Here is a 16,087-nt window from a genome sequence, read left to right on the forward strand (position 1 = left end):
GGCCTACAGGAGACACCACGTGTGGTCCTGGGATCTGGCTGTGGTTGGCTGGGGTGTATACGTCAGGGTTCTCCTGAGACACCGAACATGTGTGTGTACATACAGAGAGATCTATTTTAAGGAATCGGCTGACGTGATTGTTGGGGACTGAGAAGTCTGAAATCCCTGGGCCAGGCTGGCAGTCTGGAAACTCAGGAGTTTGCTGCAGCCGTGAGGTCAGATCCCTTCTTTGCGCAATCTCAGTCTTTGCTCTTAAGGCCCTCAGCTGATTGCACGAGGCCCACCTCTTGTAGGGAGGGTAATCCCCTTTGCCTAAAAGTCCAGTGATTGCAGATGTCAACCACTTCCCCAGAGTACTTCCAGAATAGCAGCTAGGTCGGTGTTGGGATTAAACGGCTGGATGCTGGACACACGGACGCATGAGCCTTGCTACCATAGGCCCAGGTTGACTTATGGGCCAGGCAGGTTTACAGGCTTGGGGGCTACTGGCCTTGCCCAAGGCTGGAGGGAGGTGACCAGCCACAGCTGTGCCCATGCAGTAGAGTGGCAAGTTACCTCGTGGGGCCCTCCCGCCATCTTGTTAGGGCTTCCATTGCCCCTACCCTCTTCCCTTCAGCCTAGCAGCCTCTTACAGGTCATTCTCTGGTTTCTGTGCAGATGGATTAAAGGATCCTAAACACTTAAGAGAAAACATAATTGCCTGGTAGTGGATGTTATAGTTTTAGGGCACTTCTGTTCCTTTGAGCTGAAAGAGCAATTTAGTAGTGTTTTCCTATCTTGGGTCTGTATTAGTTTTTCAGGACCGACCGCCTTAACAGAATTGTACAGACTGGGCAGCTCAAATAACAGAATTTATTTCCTCTTGGCTCTGGAGGCCGAAGTCTGAGATCGAGGTGTGGGCAGGGCTGGGACCTCGTGAGGCCCCTCTCCTTGGCGTGTAGACGGCCGTCTTCTCCCCGTGTCTTCCCGCGGTCGCCCCTCTGCGTGTGTCTGTGTCCTCAGGTCCCCTCGCGTTGACTCGGGGGCCACACTAACACCTCATTTTAAGCTAATCACATCTTTAAAGACCTCCACCTCCAAATACAGCCATGTTGTGGGTCCTGGGCATTAGGGCTTCAACTTTTGAATTGTGGGGAGGACACGCTTCAGCCCATGACTGGGTCTTACCTTCGAATTTTTTGCTATCTTTCTTTTTAGGTTTATTTGTTTTGAGAGAGGCAGAGACAGCGTGAGTGGGGGAGGGACAAAGAGAGAGAGGGAGAGAGAATCCCAAGCAGGCTCCGTACTGTCAGTGCAGAACCCCACACGGGGCTCGAACACACGAAACCGCGAGATCACGACCTGAGCCAAAACCAAGAGTTGGGTGCTCAACTGACTGAACTGCCCAGGCACCCCAATTTTGTTGCTATTTTGGTTGATGGAATGAATGTCCTTACTTTTATGCCCCACTGGAGTCTTCCAGGATTCCCCTGGGAAGCTTTCGTGAGTCTTCCTTTCTGAATTCTGAAAAACTCAGACTGTCTGGTCAGAGAATCTTCACTCTGCCCCAGATGTGTGAGAGGTGCGGGGTCGAGATCGGCTGGGGAAGGTGGTGTTCCCTTCACAGCCGGGCGCTGTTCTCTGCACCCCGAGTTTTGCGCCGAACTGCAGACTGTTCAACGTTTTTGCCACTCTGTTTGATGCGTTCTCCCTGGGGTCTGTTGTCCACGTTCCTGGGATTTTGCGTCCAAGGACTGTACTGTCTGCAGCATTGATTCTGATTTGACTGCCCCCAGTCTCCAGTTTATCTTGTCCCGGGCAGTTCCTGCCTGTCCTGTTTCTTCCGTTCTCCTTTTTTCTTTCATTGAGAGAAATGAGCCATTGACTAAATAGTCTTTATTTTTCTTGTAGTAAAATGACTTCAGGGAAGTGGGACCTTCCATGCTCTGAGTATAGGAGCAGAAAAATTTTTTAAATTTATTTGTTTATTTTGAAAGAGAGGGAGAGAGAGAATCCTTAGCAGACTGTGTTGTCAGCACAGAGCCCAACGTGGAGATCAGTCTCATGAGCCGTGAGATCATGACCTGAGCTGAAGTCAAGAGTCAGTTGCTTAACTAACTGAACCCCCCAGGTGCCCCCAGAAAGTGTTTTTTTAAGCTCGGTGTCCTTGCTGCTTCGTTGTAGGGATTCTTGTTAGTGTTCATTGTTCGTGCTCCTCCGAAAGGCAGCCTCAGAGGAGACCCTGTGTTCTAGAATAGCAGGACACCTGCCTGTGCCTGGGCCTCATCTGGGGACACCGTAGGAGAGGTGGGTAGTCCTGTTGGAGGCGGCTCCTGGACATGGTGGGGTGGCCATCCTAGAGCTGCTGTGTTTTCTTCCTGCTCTAAAGGGGTTGACAGTGATGACCACCAGTGCCCTCTTTGTGAAACCGGCTTGGATCCAGATGCCAGAAGCCCAGTGGACACTGACTGAGCGAGCCATCTTGGAGCAGTGCTGACTGGCGAGAGGCAGTCTGAGGGGGCTTCCTGGAGGAGGTGATCCCTGAGCTCAATCCTACAGGGCATAGGAAGGTAGCTGGTGGTGGAGCAGGGAAAGACAGCCACAAATGCAGAGGCTCGAGAAAAGCCTCTCGTGGCCAGGGATTATGAATTGTTCAGCAGGGCTGGGCCGAAGAAGGGCCGATGGTCCAGGCGCCTCTGGGACCGATTATGATGGAGAGCGTTCATTGCTGCCATTCCTGAAAATGTTCTCAGCGTCCGATGATTTCCACATGAGAAGACATTGTCCCTGGTTCCTCCCTGTTCCCGGAATCCTCCCCCTGCTCTCTGATTACTGCTGAGCTTTAGAAGGAAGGATCTCGGAGAAGCTCGCTTCATGGAAGTTTGGCCTTGGTTTTTTTGTGTTCAGAGGCAAATGGGTGACCCGTCCGAGTCCCGGCCATGCTGCTGGTTGCCCCTAACCTCCCCGCCCCACCCGTCCTCTGCATCAGAGGGGAGGGAGATTCACTGTCTGCTTTGTATGCATCAGGCATGTGGTTTGTGCCGCAGCAGATTAAAAACGAAAATGACAGGGTCTGTGTTTCATGCTTATTGGGATCTCACTGTAGGAGCCAATGTGCTTTTAAGAAGAAAAAAAAATTTTTTTTAAGTTTATGTATTTTGAGAGAGAGAGAGAGAACACGAGCTGGGGAGGAGCAGAGAGAGAGAGAGGGAGAGAGAGAATCCCAAGCAGGCTCTGTGCTGTCAGTGTGGAGCCTGATGCGGGGCTCGATCCCACGAACTGCGAGATCGTGACCTGAGCTGAAATTAAGGGTCGGGTGCTTAACTGACTGAGCCACCCAGGCGCCCCCACGATGGGCTTTTGAATACAGCTCATGCTACTTGTAGCTCACACAGAAGCGAGGAGAGGCTTAATGTGCGTTCAGAAGTCCATTTCTGCGAATGTCATTGTCAGAGATTGTAGTCACAGAACCGTGCCTCCAGGGAGAGTGTGACACCAGTGGGGGTGTCAGATGCCCGTAACAGTGGTTTGATCTCGGCTGCGGCCGGAGAGTCAGCATACACACGGGCGGTACCCGGGAGACCCTGACCACACACAGCTTCCTCGGTGCTTGATTGGAATGAGGCTCAATCCATATTCCCCAAAGGAAGATCAGGTCTTCAGGGTGTTAATATCTGTAATGACCAAAGGAGCCCGGCGGTCCCTGGGAGCCTCCGCGGGGGGCCGGCGCCCCCCCGCACCCCTCTGAGGGCCCCCGCGCCCCATGGATCCTGTGACCGTGCGGACGGCCTTCCCAGGGTTCCGTAGCCGGTGCCAGTCTCTGTGTGAGAAGAAAAGCGGGGACCCCTTGAGCAGACCTCCCGCCTGAGTGCCTGATCGCGCGAGGGTGTCCAGGGGCCACCGGCTCGGATGTGTCGCCCTGGAACGAGCTGCGAGCAGTGACCGTGGTGTCCCGTCTGGCTGCTTCTCACGGTCTGTCTCTGTTGCAGGTGCTGAAGAAGGAGCCCATGGCTTTAGCCGGCTGCCCGGATTCCTTCTTGCACCATCCGTACCACCAGGTATGGGGGAGCGTGGACGTCGCATGCCAGCAGGCGGAGCTGGCACCCGTGTGGTCAGTAACCATGACGGGTCACCAGGGGGGGATGTCTGCACTGGGGTCACCGGCGTGTTCTGGAAGATCTTACCACGTGTCCTCCTCGGCCACGGCTTCCGGGTTTCAAAGGGCCGTCACTGTGGTGCAGTCTTGCCTCTGATGTGTGGGAAGAGGTGTTTGGGATAAAGCAGGCGCCATGTGGTCGTCTGCTGGGCCCCAAACCTCCAGATGGCCCGTTCGAGTGGCGGCTGCGGGGATGTTCAGCCAGAGACCTGAGCATCTGGGGCACCACGCGGGGAGAGGAAGGTGTCCTGGCCTGGGTGCAGCTTGTGCTTTGGGGGTAGAAGCCTCCCCCTCCCCCTCCCCCTCCCCCACCAACTGGCTCCTTTTTCCCTCCACCTGGAAGCATCAGGTGGGGGTTTGTGGAGGACAAGTTCGTATCTGCTCCTCTGGTTTCCCCGGCTCTTCCTGGGCTGCTCGGTGAATTTCCTCTGTTAATTTCCTTCATCTTCGCAACCATGTTTTCTTTCTTTTTTTTTTTTTTTTTGAAAGCTTATGTATTTATTTTGGGAGAGACAGAGCATGAGCAGGGGAGGGGCGGGGGAGGGGATAGAGAGAATCCCAAACAGGCCCCACGCCGTCAGCAACGTGAGCGTCAGCCCGACGTAAGGCTTGATCCCACAACCCTGGGATCAACCCTGGGACAGAGCCGCCCGGGTGCCCCCACCTTCTGAACCACAGTTTTGTTTGAGCTTTTTACTTTGCAGGGTGGAGGGCTGCCCTTGAAGGAATGAACCCTGGTTCTTGGGACTTGACAGATGGTGCCTGGTTCATCCTTACCGGTCCTTTAGCATGTCAAGCACCTGTAGCCTCTCTCTCTCTCTCTCTCTCTCTTTCTCTCTCTTTCTCTCTCTCTCTCTCTCGGCCTCCAGCTCTCCAGCATGGCTGCCTGATTTTGAGGCCCTTCTGTATGCTCTACCCTTGACCGGAGTTCTGCACTTCTCTGAACTTGTGTTTCCTTCCCTTGGTCTGTCGAGTCACTTTTTAGCGACCGTGATGAAAATTTGCTTATTCTTCGGCTGCAGAGAGCTTTCTTTTTAATTAAAAAAAAAAAAAAAAGTTTTTTTTTTAATGTTTATTTCTTTTTGAGAGAGAGAGAGTAGGAGCAGGGGAGGGGCAGAGAGAAAGGGAGACGCAGAATCTGAAGCAGGCTCCAGGCTCCAAGCTGTCAGCACAGAGCTCGATGTGGGGCTTGAACCCACGGACCGTGAGATCATGGCCTGAGCTGAAGTCAGATGCTTACCCGACTGAGCCACCCACGCGTCCCTGATCTTTTGTTGTTGTTGTTGTTTTGGTATCAAAGTGAAGTGAACCTTCCAAGAAAGGCTGAATGTTAGGAATACCATTCGTGGTAGCCACTGAATTTGGGACGAGGCCAGAACGAGTTACAAGCTGGAAAAGAGGGCCAGCGCCTAGTAGAAGTGGGAAGGGTGTTCTGCTTAAGCCATGGTTGCTTGCTTATTCCTAAAAGAGGCCTTGGGGCTCCTGGGTGGCTCAGTCAGTTAAAGGTCAGACTCTTGATTTCGGCTCAGGTCATGGTCTCACGGTTTGTGAGTTCGAGCCCCACACTGGGCTCTGTGCTGCCGGTGCAGAGCCTACTTGGGAGTATCTCTCTCTCTCTCTCTCTCTCTCTCTCTCTCTCTCTCTCTCCCTCTCTCTCTCTCTCTCTCTCTCTCCCCTTCCCCCCATCTTTCTCTGTCCCCGCCCCCCGCCAAATAAATAAATAAACTTAAACAAGAGGCTTCACCCTGTTGGTTAAAGCTCCATGCTGCATTCATGGGTCGTAGGTCCAATCCTCCCGTGGCCCCTTAGCTGTGGCCAGTTGTCTGGGTGAAGATTGTACCCATCATCTGGCCTGCCGCCTTGCACTTCACACCATTGCTTCCAAATGGAAAAGATCAGTGCGCTACGTGGAAAACTGTCCCTGAGGGAGTCCGTCTGAAAGTTGGTGGAGAGGTGTCCTCTCCAGCTGGTTACAGAGCGGACCTGATGGAGGGAAGGGTGATGGCACAAAGACCCTCTTGCCTCCCTCCGCCCCCCTCCTTCCGTTTTCAGTCTTCTGTGGGTCTCACAGAGACAGCAGAAGCACCCAGGAAAGGTCATGCATTTCTCCACAGACGCACTAGCTGTTTGTCATTGCCGCCCCGGATGCCCAAGGCAGTTCTGCATAAGCCAGAAAGCCGTGGAGGGGGTGTGGGGGGCAACCCCAGTGAAACTCTGTCACCCCTCGGTGAAATGCTCAGTCGTGCCTTTCGGTGGCATTTGACGGCACGGTCCTCCGCTCGTAAAAATGCGGCAGCCGGACTTGGCAGTTGGCATCCACTGTTCCTGGAAAATCAGATGACTGTTGCAGAATTTCTCAGAAAATGGCATGATTTACAGTGAGTTCCAGTCTTGAGCAATCTGCAATTATGGCAATTTAGAGGAATCTCCCAAGTCTTCGTGGAGAAGAATTTCTTAAGATCTTTAGCATACTATCGGATTTCTGACTCGAGCTGTTCCTTATGTGCTGGGGCTCGGATTAGATAACGGGCTTCGGTCAGTGAGTGGCCGAGATGTAGAGTTTTTCTACGGACCCAGAAGCACCCAAGTTAGCGTGTGCAGTCATCATGCTTTCCGCTTTAGCGGCCCCGGGGTTAGTGGAATAGGGAACAAACAGCTTCACTTTTAAGACTTAGAGTTTTCCTTTAAAATCTGATATTGTCGTTGTTCGGTGGCCTTTGTGGGGGGGGGGTGGGGGGTGGAGCTGTAACACTCCTGTGCCTCAGTTTCCCTGCTGGCCCAAAAGGGTTAATGGTGTCCAGGTCGTGTGGGGATTGGAGCAAGGGCATGGAAATTGCCCAGCACGGGGGTGACCACGTCTGGGACACCCGGCCCAAGATAGTTACCTTTAATTCCTTGGTCACTGATTGTGCCAGACACAGTGTCTGAGCTAGGGGGGTGGGTGGCTTTGCACGAGGCAGGCAAGTTCCCTAGGCTTATGAGTCTTAGTTGGGAAGGCGGACACGGGACAGCTGGCAGATAAGATGATTGTAAACGATGACAATGATTCTGAGACAGATAAAATAGGCTGGTGGGGGAGAAAGGAGGTCAAGGAGGCCTCCCTGGAGGAAGCGCCCAGAGCCGTGGGTGGTGCCCAGACAGGACTGGGCAGAAGGATGCAGGGAGGAAAATCCTGGCCTGGGGAGGTGGGGGAGGTTAGACTTTGGCCACGTAGGAACAGGGCGTCTCGGGGGGAGGGGGTTATAAATAGACGCCTGCAGCCCATGGTCTGCAATTTTACAATTCCCAAAGCTCGGGGCGCCTGGGTGGCTCAGTTGGTTAAGCGTCCGACGTCGGCTTAGGTCGTGGTCTCACAGTGTGTGAGTTCGAGCCCCGTGTCGGGCTGTGTGCTGACAGCTCAGAGCCTGGAACCTGTTTAAGATTCTGTGTCTCCCTCTCTCTCTGCCCTTCCCTCGCTCACTCTCTGTCTCTGTTTCTCTCAAAAATAAATACACATGAAAAAAATAAATAAACATGAAAAAATAATTAAAAAGTGAAACCCCCAAAGCTCTAAACTGAGAAGTATTGTCATTTCTCACGTCACAGGAGAATTCGATTCGACTTGTTCAGAGCTATGGACTGTAGGTGCATAATGGTTACGTTCCTAGCCCACCCTGGACCCTGCCTTATCTTTCTCCATTCCATTAAAATCTTTTTTAAAGTTTTTGAGAGAGAGAGAGAGAGAGAGAGAGAGAGAGAGAGAGAGAGATTGTGAGTGGGGGAGGGGCTGAGAGAGATGAGAGGGAGAATCTTTTTTTTTAAATTTTTTTTAATGTTTTTGATTTATTCTTGAGAGGGAGAGAGAGAGAGAGACAGAGCATGAGCAAGGGAGGGGCACAGTGAGAGAGGGACACGGAATCTGAAGCAGACTCCAGGCTCTGAGCTGTCAGCACAGACCTGAGTCTAAATTAAGAGTCTGACACTTGAGCCACCCAGGAGCCCCTCGAATTGAAAAATTTCTGAATTCCCACCTACTTCTAGCCCCCAGGGTTTTGAGGAAGGGATTATGCACCTATTTCAAGGTGCATTTTATCTATTCACTATAAACAAAAGCAGCGTTTATTATCCTTATGAAGAATGCTGGAAGTAGGCAGTGTGATGGGCTCAGGTGAAATGCGTGAACAGAGTTGAGCTGTGCTGTGGCACCGAAATGCTTGAGTGTAAACGTGATACAGGTGATCAGGCTTATGCTTGAACTTCCAAATGTTTATTCTGAGTATTTTAGCTTTATTTCTATAATTGTCATTCTTGACTTCTGAGTTGCTCGTGTTCGAAGTCAGATGTCTGGGAAAGCGTCCTCGTGATCCTGTCGCGCAGAGACACCTGCTGGGGTGGAGGTCAGAGTCCCGAGCCTTCTGGTGGCTCCTTCTCCGCCACCGTCTGCCTGCTGGGTCGTTTCCTACATCCTGTCCCAGCCCCCGGTGGTTGCTGCGAGTTGCTCCTCTGGCTTCATTTCAGTTCCGTGGCGCTGAGCCTTCCGGAACCTTCTCTTCCGGCGCGGGAGCTGGCAGACGACGGCCGTGGGCCAGTCCTGCCCCCCTGCCTGCTTTTATAAATGAAGTGTTACGGGAACACGGCTACGCTCATTTGTTGACATCTCGTCAGTGGCCGCTCTCAGGCTCCCCAGCAGAGTTGAGTAGCGTCTGGCCCTTCACCGGAGACGTTTGCCAACTCCTGTTGAAGGACGGACGGGGGCTCCCCGTGGGGCCTCCTGTGTCCGCTGGCTCGTCCACTCGTGGTTGGGGCCGCGGGGACGAGACTCAGAGCCTGCGGATGGCGCTTTGCTGCTTGCCGAGCACAGCCAGCTGTGGATTTTCTGCTGGGTCCGTGGACATCTGGGGACACCGGACCCCTCCATCTGCTGGCAGTGTCTGGAGGGGCCGGGGGATGACCTCATCCCTGTAGTCTCGATTTGGGATCCGTCCCTAGAAGTGAATTCCATTCCCAAAGTCCGTCGCTTGTTTTTTATTTTTAATTTTTTTTTAACCGGAGAGGGATTCTGTAGCCTCTTCATTTTTAAAAAAAAATATTTATTTTTGAGAGAGAGAGGGAGAGAGAGAGAGAAAGCACAAACTGGGGAGGGGCAGAGAAAGCACAATAATCCCATCAGTCACTTGAGCCCAAGCTGGCTTCACACAGTCAGCGCTGAGGCCCGCATGGGGCTCCAGCTCATGAACATTGAGATCGCAACCCGAGCCAAAGTTGGATGCTTAACTGACTGAGCCACCCAGACGCCCCTTCTTCTGTTTTAATCTTACACAAAAGGATATTTTATTGGACTCTGTGTTCTCCAAGAAATTTGTGGCTGGTACCTTCTCACTGTGGCTCTTACACCTCCCTTAAGTTGTCCCATCCCTTATCTTTATTTCATGATAGTGTCCCAGCAGGTGGGACGCTTACCTATAAGTGGTTTTGCAAATTATTTAAAGTTTTGATTCTGGGGGCATCTGGGTGGCTCAGTTGGTTAAGTGTCTGACTCTTGACTTCATCTCAGTTCTTGATCTCATGGTTCGTGAGTTGAAGCCCCGAGTTGGGCTCTGTGCTGACATCGAGGAACCCACTTGGGACTGACTCTCTCTCTCTCTCTCTTCCCCCACTTGTATTTGCACGCTCATGTTCTCCCTCTCTCTCTCTCTCTCTCTCTCTCTTAAAATAAATAAATAAACTTTAAAAAAAAGAGTGTACGTTTCTTCCCTAGACATGGAATTTTTAAGTGCTTTTGCGATACGTGTGTAAGTTTGATTATGGTCTTTTCAAGTCTTTGAAGCGATTGCAGGATAGTCACTTAAAAAATAGGGGCGCCTGGGTGGCTCAGTCGGTTAAGCGTCCGACTTCAGCTCAGGTCACGATCTCGCGGTCCGTGAGTTCGAGCCCTGCGGCGGGCTCTGGGCTGATGGCTCAGAGCCTGGAGCCTGCTTCACATTCTGTGTCTCCCTCTCTCTGCCCCTCCCCCGTTCATGCTCTGTCTCTCTCTGTCTCAAAAATAAATAAACGTTAAAAAAAAAATTAAAAAAAAAAAAAATAGACCGGCATTTGGTTTGGAAACCCATTTGCTTTCTGATCTGGCAAACTGCACTGAGCTGGTTTAGTTTATTGGAACTGTACTTAGTCAACGGCATGTTGGTAAATAGCACGCGTGTTTATACTTTTCCTAACTTTCGGATCCATTGAAAACCCTTTCCTTTAAACGCTGGGAGCAGCTGTGACCGATTTGGTCCCAGGTGGAGTGTGGCTGGGGGTTGGGATCCCCAGAGGCCAGCACTGTCTGTGCAGATCCCAGCCGTGGGGTGACAGACAGGTGCGAAACCAGCCGGTTGGGTCTGTGTCAACAGTGGGCACCAGTGGGGACCCGCGTCATTTACTGACAGGTCATGTGAATGGTCTACAGCCCAGAGCTGGGGACTTGACAGATGGCAGTATACCGGGGGGGGGTGGGGGGGGGTGGGGGGGGTGGGGGGGGGTGGGGGGGGTGGGGGAGGGGGTCGCGGGGAAAAGACTCAGCACTTGGGTGCACTTGTTTTGGTTTCTTCCATTGAACCGCCCACCAGCCCTGTGAGGTACGACCTTCGTGACACCGATTTTATTTTATTTTTTTTTTTAAAAATTTTTTTTTTCAACGTTTTTTATTTATTTTTGGGACAGAGAGAGACAGAGCATGAACGGGGGAGGGGCAGAGAGAGAGGGAGACACAGAATCAGAAACAGGCTCCAGGCTCCGAGCCATCAGCCCAGAGCCTGACGCGGGGCTCGAACTCACAAACCGTGAGATCATGACCTGAGCCGAAGTTGGACGCTTAACCAACTGAGCCACCCAGGCACCCCCAGAATTCTTCCTTTTTAATACAGCATATGGAATAGTGAAAACATGAGCTTTTAAACCTGTTTAATTTCCTATTTAAGTGTTTGTTCTTTCGGGTAGGTTTAAATCATTCCTGCATGATACTTAGTTCACGCTGAATTTCAGAGTAGCGTGCGTGGATCCCTTTATTGTTACAAGGGATTTTTCCCTCCCCGGGCAAAGTGTCCTCTGCTCCCTGTGCCTCATTTGGCAAGTGGGGGTAGACAGGGCCCACTCCCCTGCTCGCCTGCAAAGAGGGGCCACAGACTGTTGGTTGAGTCTTTTAAAGATTCTTAACTTTTGGGGCACCTGGGTGGCTCAGTCGGTTAAGCATTAGACTCTTGGTTTTGGCTCAGGTCCTGATCCCAGGGTTTGTGAGATTGAGCCCTGCATCAGGCTCTGCGCTGACAGCACGGAGCCTGCTGTGGATCCTCTGTCCCCCTCTCTCTGCCCCTTCCCCCCTCGGGTGTGCTCTGTCTCTCTCTCAAAATGAATGAACTTAAAAGAAATAAAAATGATTACTAATTTTTTACTAATTAGGAAGACACCAAAAAAAAAAAAAGTGTTTAAAGTTGCTGTTAATTGAAGGTTAGCATTATTCTCAGCCTCTGCAGACTTTTCCTGTAATTGATGTTTAAGGAAAAGATAAACACTTGGCTGATGTTTTAGCCTCTCTGCTTACTGAACTCGCTGTCACTGTGCGTGGGGTTGGTTAGGTTTTCCGGAAAAGTGCTAGGAAACCTGGCGTGGCATTTTCTGCAGGTGGATTCCCCGCCTGTGCCTGCAGCTCGCTCTGGCTGCCGTGGTTCCGCAGAAGCTTTTCAGCCCCACCGTGGCACTGGCTGGGGGACAGGAAGGAGAAGGGGGTCTCCGCCAGCTCTTTCTAGGTGCGTGGGAGCCCGCTTACGATGCGGGGACTGGAACTTGATCACTTGGCAGTGGGGCTTAAAAAAATAAACCATAAAGGGAGCATAAACTTCTAGGAAAAACAAGACCTTTTCGTTATTGGTAGAAAATCGCAACGTGGGTCAGAAATGCAAGAAGCTGAGGGGCGCCTGGGTGGCTCAGTCAGTTAAGCGTCCGACTTCGGCTCAGGTCATGAACTTGGGGTTTGTGAGTTCGAGCCCTCCATCAGGCTCTGTGCTGACGGCTCGGAGCCTGGAGCCTGCTTCGGATTCTGTGTCTCCCTCTGTCTCTGTTCCTCCCCTGCTCGCACTCTGTCTCTGTATCTCTCTCAAAAATAAATAAAGATTAAAGAAAAAAAAAAAGGAATAGAAGAAGCTGGGTCAGATGTTTGTTTCACGGGGAAGCTGGCTGGCCTGTGGCATACTTGTCCGGATTTGTCACGATCAAGGTGAAGACATTGAAGTCGCCTTACACAGGCTGCCGTGTCTGTCTGGACCGAGGACCTTGCCGTTGCCAGCAGGGGCCTTGTTCCTCCCCCTCCCTTTTCAGTGAGACCACCCCTCCTGTTTTGTTTCAGTTGCACCTTCCTCCCCCCACTTACCCTGCTCTGTGCGTTCCTTGTATTCTTCTATGGCACCGTCCTCTTAAATTATAAATTAGTGTGTTGCCTGGTATGATAGTCGTGTACTATCTGTATTGTCCAGGTAACATATAAGGCAGAGAGGGCAGGATCTGTCCTTTAAGGGCTCATGTGCTGGCCATAGAATGGGTGTTCGGTAGACGATTGTTGAACAGGTGACTCTCTCTGCAGATTGGCTGTATTTGTCTGTTCCTTAGGTGACCAAGTGGTCAGGTGTCAGATTCTCCGAAGCCTTGTGGTCAGGTAGGCCCAGAACTCTGCCGTGCTGGTTAAGATTTTCTAGTCTCGAGGAGTATAAAGGTGTCGATTGGTAACCACAGACGTCGTTTCGTTGTTCTGAAAAGCTTTCTCGTACTGAGATTCCTGCTTTCACGACTTCCCCAGCTGATGGCCAGCGCGGGTGTGGTAGGTCTTAGGCTCCCAGTGACCTGGGGGTTAACGCCCGCAGGAAATCCTCCTCATGAGCAAATTCGTTTGGAGTAAAATGAGGTCTCTGTTCTTAGATCTCTGGTCTTCTGAGACGGAAATGCCAGGTGTGGGGTGAGGATCGAGGGTGCAGACGCACAAATCCCTGGGCTAGACGCTGTCCCCTGTGGTGGCGCGGGATTCGCTCCACCCTCGGCCTGCGCTGCTCGGTGTGAGATCCAGACACCAGAATCACCTCGGAGCTACTGTCCGAGCGAGGGCTTCGGGGTGAGACGGGGGCACCCGAGGCTAGGACACTGCAGTGGCCGTACGAGAAGTGAGTCGAAGTCTATTTAGAAGGCCAAGTTATCAGGATGTGGTAACCAGTCTGGAATGCGAAACAGGAAGAGTTTGTGGCTGACTCTTCGTCTGGCTCGGGCACCTGCCTGAGGGGTGGCTGGCCGGCGGTCACTGAAGTATTTCTGGGGACCAGTGGCATGCCAGCATTTCAGAATACAGAAGTTTCAATATAATTATGTACCTTCCCATTGCACAAACTCTCCTCCCCTCTGTCCATCCATCACCCTCCTGGCCAGCCAGGTGTCCAGCCTTTGAGTGGGCACAGACTGCCCTCTTCCCGGACGCTGTGGTCACCTGGCGAACACCGTTGCAGGAGCCTGTCCCGTCTGGTAGCCTGGCACTTGGCCTGCTGGGCTGTGACATTTGTGCAGGTGACCTGGGCGTCTGCGTCTCTCTGGGCTCCCTAGGGCCTGAGGCTGCCTGGCAGTGGGAGGGGTTTGTGCTGGGGCGGCCTGGGCTGGACCTGCTATGTTTCCAGAAACATCTTTTAGAGCCCGTTTGGAACAGGGTCATGTGATGGCGCTGTCGGGACCTCGGTGTTTTCTTTCACGGCTCTCCTCAGGACTGGTGCCAGGGGCAGGCTTATGGAGTCTGTGTATCGGTTCTATTTTATGTTATGTTATTTTATTTTATTTATTTATTTATTTTTTAATGTTTATTAATTTTTGAGTGCACGAGAGAAAACATAAGTAGGGGAGGGGCAGAGAGAGAATCCCAGGCAGGCCCCACACTGAATTCACACAAGGCCCAAATCCCTGAACCGTGAACTCATGACCTGAGCTGAAATCAAGAGTCGGACGCTTACCCCACTGAGCCACCCCGGTGCCCCCCGTGTATTGGGATTTTACATGGATCTGGGTATCTGGCAGGCCAGGAACCCAGCTTTAGACAAGGAGACGTCGGGTACAGGTGCCAACAAGCAGCTTCGTGAAACCTGTCGCGGGTCCACTGACACGGGAAGATAGTCTCTCTGGAGACTATCTGATAACGCGCAGGGATCATGACCTCGCAGGGGGCCTTTGGGGGAAGAAACGTTTTGTGGAAAAGGCCGGGCTGTCACAACATCTGTAGACTATCTGTGGCCGCGCTCGTTCCGAATTTGTGATGCCTGTATTTCCACACGCATGCATGTGTGCGCACACACGTACACGCTCGGCCCGTCTTCTCCTGAGCGTAAGGCCTTCACTCATAGGGCTGGGAACCGCACCTTCTGTGACGGAGGCTGGCCGGCCCCGCGTCCTTGCTGTCACTCACTGGGCCTTCTTACTTGCAGCTGCTTTCCAGGTATGCAGGGGTGAGTTCAACTCCCCACGCTGTCCCCGACCCCTCCTGAGCTGTAACGGAGTGGGGTGTCTTCTCGTTGGGGTCTGTGTTGGGATTTTGTGTACCTCGCCTGACTCGATCTCCCCCAGCAGGCCCTCTGAAGTGGGTGCTGTTACCCAGGTTTGCCTGTGGGGACCCTGAGGCCCGGAGACTTACGTTGACTTATCTTGCTCGGCTCAGATGGCTGGAAGTGGAAGGGTCCGGGTCCTGCTTTGCTCTGTCTGGTCCCAAACCTGCGTCCCCTCCCTGCCGCCCACATGGGGCTAGATTTGGGTGAGTTCTGCCCTTGCATTTCCTCTGGGTGCTTCATTCTGGACAGTTCTTGTGTCTTCATGGGGGCTCTCCTGCCCCAGGTCTCCCAGACCACTGCCCTCGGGCATCAGTTGAGAGAGAGTACCCCAGGCCCCCCTCAGAGCTCATCCCTGGGGAGGAGGACGTCCTATCCTGGGCTGGGCGGGGGGGGGGGGGGGGGTGTGTTCATCTCTGGAGGTTGGATTTGGTCCCTGTCAGGATGGCAGTTGCTGTCCCTCTGGAAACACAGAGCATATCTCTCTGGACTGTTTGAATGTCCCTCCTGTCCGGTGTCATCTTAGACCTCCTCGGTCTGTGTCTCTCGGTTGACATCTCCTATGGTGACGGGCCCATCTTTCTCTTCACACCTTCTGGTTTTGAATTGGGTGTCAGACGTGGTGAACCGTACGTGGCTGAGGGCTGGGTTTTTTGTTTTTGTGTTGCTTTAAACTTTACTCATTTTATTTAATTTTTTAGAGAGAGAGCATGCATGTGAGTGGGGGAGGGGCAGAGGGTGGGGGAGAGAGTCTTAAGCGGGCTCCGCGCCAGCGCAGAGCCTGACATGGGGCTCGATCCAACGACCCCAGGGATCATGACCTGAGCAGAAATCAAGAGTCACTCAACTGAACTGAGCCACCCAGGTGCCCCTGTGTTGAGTTAAATATGGGGGGGGATATCTTTTTTTTTTTTTTTTAAATGTTTATTTTTGAGAGAGAGAGAGAGAGAGAAAGCACAAGCAGGGCAGGGGCAGAGAGAGAGAGGGAGACGCAGAATCCGAAACAGGCTCCAGGCTCCGAGCTGTCGGCCCAGAGCCTGATGCGGGGCTTGAACCCATGAAGTGCGAAATCTTGACCTGAGCCGAAGTCAAAGGCTTTAACCGACTGAGCCCCCGAGGCGCCCCCTTCTGGCTGCTCCTTTCTGGTGGTTCTTTCCCCGGCCTGACAGTTTCCTGGCACGCGTGCGCTAGCCAATACTCGGCTGACACCTTGCCCGGTGCCCCGTGCAGGTCCCCGTAGCTTCCCTGAACCCTGCGTTCTGTCTCCTAGAAGGACCCCGAGTGTGGTATGGGGCCCCCTTCCTGGTGCTGTGGATGGGGAGCTCTCCGGGCAGCGAGTGGGGCACTGGTCGGGCTGATCTCGTTTGTCTGTCTC

The 16,087-nt window shown here is 52.6% G+C and overlaps 1 protein-coding gene across 7 annotated transcripts in view; it reads left to right on the plus strand.

The window, feature by feature from the left end:
• Nucleotides 1–16,087, plus strand: part of GRB10 (growth factor receptor bound protein 10) — a 183,395-nt gene that overhangs the window by 57,129 nt on the left and 110,179 nt on the right. For 3 of the 7 annotated variants that reach the window (XM_058725529.1, XM_058725532.1, XM_058725531.1), the window contains exon 3: nt 3,969–4,037. The exons of 3 other annotated variants lie outside the window; for them this stretch is intronic. In XM_058725529.1, coding sequence (XP_058581512.1) covers nt 3,987–4,037 — 51 coding nt within the window. In that variant the 5' untranslated portion in view covers nt 3,969–3,986. Of the gene's footprint in view, nt 1–3,968; nt 4,091–16,087 lie in introns of all 7 variants that reach the window. One more of the 7 variants, XM_058725537.1, reaches the window with a different exon arrangement.

This window comes from Neofelis nebulosa, chromosome 4, assembly GCF_028018385.1.
Source record: "Neofelis nebulosa isolate mNeoNeb1 chromosome 4, mNeoNeb1.pri, whole genome shotgun sequence".
Classification (NCBI taxonomy): Eukaryota; Metazoa; Chordata; class Mammalia; order Carnivora; family Felidae; genus Neofelis; species Neofelis nebulosa.